Raw genomic sequence first — 3,139 nt, 5'->3', positions numbered from 1 at the left:
CTGCATGACCCTCACTGGGGATCGAGCCCACAACCCAGACATGTGCCCTGACTGGGAATTGAACCCGCCATCTTTCGGTGCATGGGGCAGCACCCAACCGACTGAGCCACACCTTCGAGGGCCACTTCCGCTTTTGACGGTACTGTGCACTGGGATGGTTGGTGGAGGGCATGCCCATGCGACTGGCTGCCAGCAGTGCATCTGGGCTGTACCGTGCAGCCTGCCTCTGTGTCTTGAATTTCTGGCCCCTGCCTGCTCTCGGCCTGCCTGCTCTTAGTTGATTCCATTGCATGATTAAAATGGCCAGAGAACGAGAATCTTAACCCTCCTCTGGCTCAGAATGGTGTGTGCCGACTCTGCACTTGTAAAGCAGATGCTTGTCCTCCAGCCAGAGCCTCTCTGTCTCCCAGTCCAGTTCCTGTTTCAGTCAGGGCGGGACCTGCTGTCAGCCCAGGGCGGATGCTGGGTCCCCATCCCCCTGGCCAGGGCACTCACACAGGCTGCTTCGTGGTATTTAAGACGGATCTGGACACCTGGGAGTTCCCAGCCCTGCAAACAGGAGCCAGTTTTTCCTTTTACCCCGAAGTATGTAAACAGTAGCGGTCAGGGTCTCATAGAGCCCATAAAGCCACCTTAGCAATACAGCTGGAGCAACATCTTTTGAATTTGAGTAGCTCAAGTGTTCATAAAGTTAATGTGACGTATCTAAAATACAATTGAATGATGGAATCTGAGTATCGATTTAGTTGGAGGATGGGGGCAGGAGATTTTACAGAGAGTCTGCACGTTTTCTGGGTCCTTTAAAAATAAGGTTTAGAATATTTGAGTCTTTTCATGATTAAGCAGAATATTATATTTACTGTTGGTTTGTAACTTACAGCTTTTCTTTTCCTCAATAGATATAGAACCCTAACATGATTTTGATGCTTACCTCTGATTTAGGGCAGTCTTTGACTATAATATGGAACAATAGGAAGATAAATGTTTTTCTATGCTATTCAATAATTTGAAAGGGAGGAGAAGGGTCGTGAAATAGAAGATATACACTGATGTTTAATGAGGGCTCACAGGTTCAACCAGGGTTCTGCCCTTTTCAACAATGTGGCTTCCAACTCCCAAATGCAAAACACCCCACCCCCAGGGGAAAGGTGGCGATGGCAGGGTCTGGGGGTGCTGGTGCTGACTTCAGGGCTCCCCAGGGCCTGCCCCGAGGCTGTCTGGGGTAAGAGCAGCAGAGGGGAGGATGGAGAAGCCAGTGGCCCTGGCTGCCAGGCCGAGGCGATCTTTGCAGACCGGGGTTCTTTCTTCCAGGTGTGCCTGCATTTACTCATGTGCTGTTTGTCTATGGAAAAGACTGTTAAGCTATCAAATAGTGAACTACCTCGGTAGTTCCTGAAGCCGTGATCATGGTTTTGGTCTCGTTTCTTTTAGGTTACCCCTGTTTCAGGCCAGTGCTTTTGCATTTCTGGCCCCTGCTCGAGCCATCCTGTCTTTAGATAAATGGAAATGTAACACCACAGGTAATTGCAGTTATTTCCACATATGTCCTTGGGGTCCTTTAACTCAGGTGATAAAAGGGAGGCCTGGACATGCTGCCCTTGGCAGCCTGAAATCCTGTCCGGAATCAGGCACAGAACACACAGACCAGCAAACAGCTTAGAACGCTCCCATCTGTGGATCATGTTTCTGTCTCTCTCTGTCCACTCGTTCATCCCTAACCCCAGAGCAAGTGAGGACCAGAAGGGACCGCATTTCTCTATGCTAATGAGATGGATATGTATGGGAATGAAGAGAAAAATATTTGTGCTGTTTTTCTGCCTCTTTCTTTCAGTGGATTTTATGAACCACCAGTAATCACTCTCTTTGCTACATCAGCGTCCCTTCTCTGAAACATCTCTGCTTTTTAAGGATCTGGCTGCTGTGGTTTTCTGCAAATGACTTTCACCTCCCTCTCCCCTTTAGTGATAAGATCAGGAAGAGATAAGATAGGGGACTTGAGAAAACCAGACCTGTGGTACTCTCAAAAGACTGTTCCGTTTTTAGGTTCTAGGAGCAAAGTTTTCCAGCTTTCATTTCCTTCCATGCTCCTTGGAGTTACTTGGTGACCACTGAGTTGGTTTGGAAACTGGAGAAGGCGCTCCGTTTTGTTGAGGTTTTTAAACCTTAGGCAGCCGTGCTAATGGTTTGCAAGTTAACTGCTTGCAAGGGTTGGTCTTTGCGTGAGGCTGGCACGAGCCATGTGCATCACCAGCTCAGTCAGCTTCTGACAAGCTGGGAGCTTCAGCCCATGAATACATTTGGTTAAGTTAGCGCTGGGGAACCCGCCCCTCAGTATGGTAAGCCACACTGTTGAATTTCAGGGATGGGAATTTACACACATATACTTAAGACAGGGAGGAAATTCTTCTTAAAAAGAGTTGAAATGAATGTGTCTTGTGAAATGTCAGTGTTGTTTCAAGAACAATTTTGTCTTTGTTTTTGTTTTCAAGATGTTTCATTTGTCAACGGAACCACAGAACTGCTGCACACAGAGCACATCTGGTACCCCCGCATACGCGAGGTAAAGGCAGAGCATGCCTGCCTGTGGCTGCTTTGTGTTTCTCCTCAGCTTCACTGTCGATTGTGCCCGAGAAATGGCAGTTGCTTGACGAAGCCGCCCCTTGCTTCTCAGCTACTGACATGTCTATCTCTGTCATTAAAGACGTCGTTCAGTTTAGATGGCATCCCTGTACCATAAAGCATGCAGAAATGCTTTGTGCAACCAGACAGTCTTGTTTCTCACCCTTCATCTCCCTCCTCTTTCTGGTGCACCCACAGGCCTGCCCACTGGCATCCCCAGCGGAACCAGCCGAGGGGCGTGGCTCCTTTGGAAGGAGCTACAGAGGCTTGTCAGCAGGCAGCAGAACTATTCACTCCGGCCTCCGTGTTTGTGCCTGTATTTGTGGAAAGAATTAAGATAATTGTCTATTCAGTGCCCTTGAACAGAACAGGTCGTGGGAATCCTTAGACATGAGAATGGCTGGCAGTTTATTCAGATCTTTTAAAACCTGTAAGATCATTCACCCTTCATTCAGAATCAGCCCAACTATTCTGTACAATAGAAACATTCCTTTAGCATTTTTGTCAATTGTGTTGTCTT

General features: G+C 47.8%; 1 protein-coding gene across 1 annotated transcript in view; it reads left to right on the top strand.

The window, feature by feature from the left end:
* The window catches only part of SLC23A2 (solute carrier family 23 (ascorbic acid transporter), member 2), a 135,508-nt gene that overhangs the window by 79,478 nt on the left and 52,891 nt on the right, over nt 1–3,139 (top strand). Inside the window, exons 6-7 of the mRNA XM_006758062.2 lie at nt 1,432–1,520; nt 2,490–2,560. Of these exons, the coding sequence (XP_006758125.1) occupies nt 1,432–1,520; nt 2,490–2,560 (160 nt within the window). The remainder of the gene's footprint in view (nt 1–1,431; nt 1,521–2,489; nt 2,561–3,139) is intronic.

This window comes from Myotis davidii, unplaced genomic scaffold (genome assembly GCF_000327345.1).
Source record: "Myotis davidii unplaced genomic scaffold, ASM32734v1 scaffold32, whole genome shotgun sequence".
Taxonomy (NCBI): Eukaryota; Metazoa; Chordata; class Mammalia; order Chiroptera; family Vespertilionidae; genus Myotis; species Myotis davidii.
This window is presented reverse-complemented; position numbering and strand designations above follow the sequence as displayed.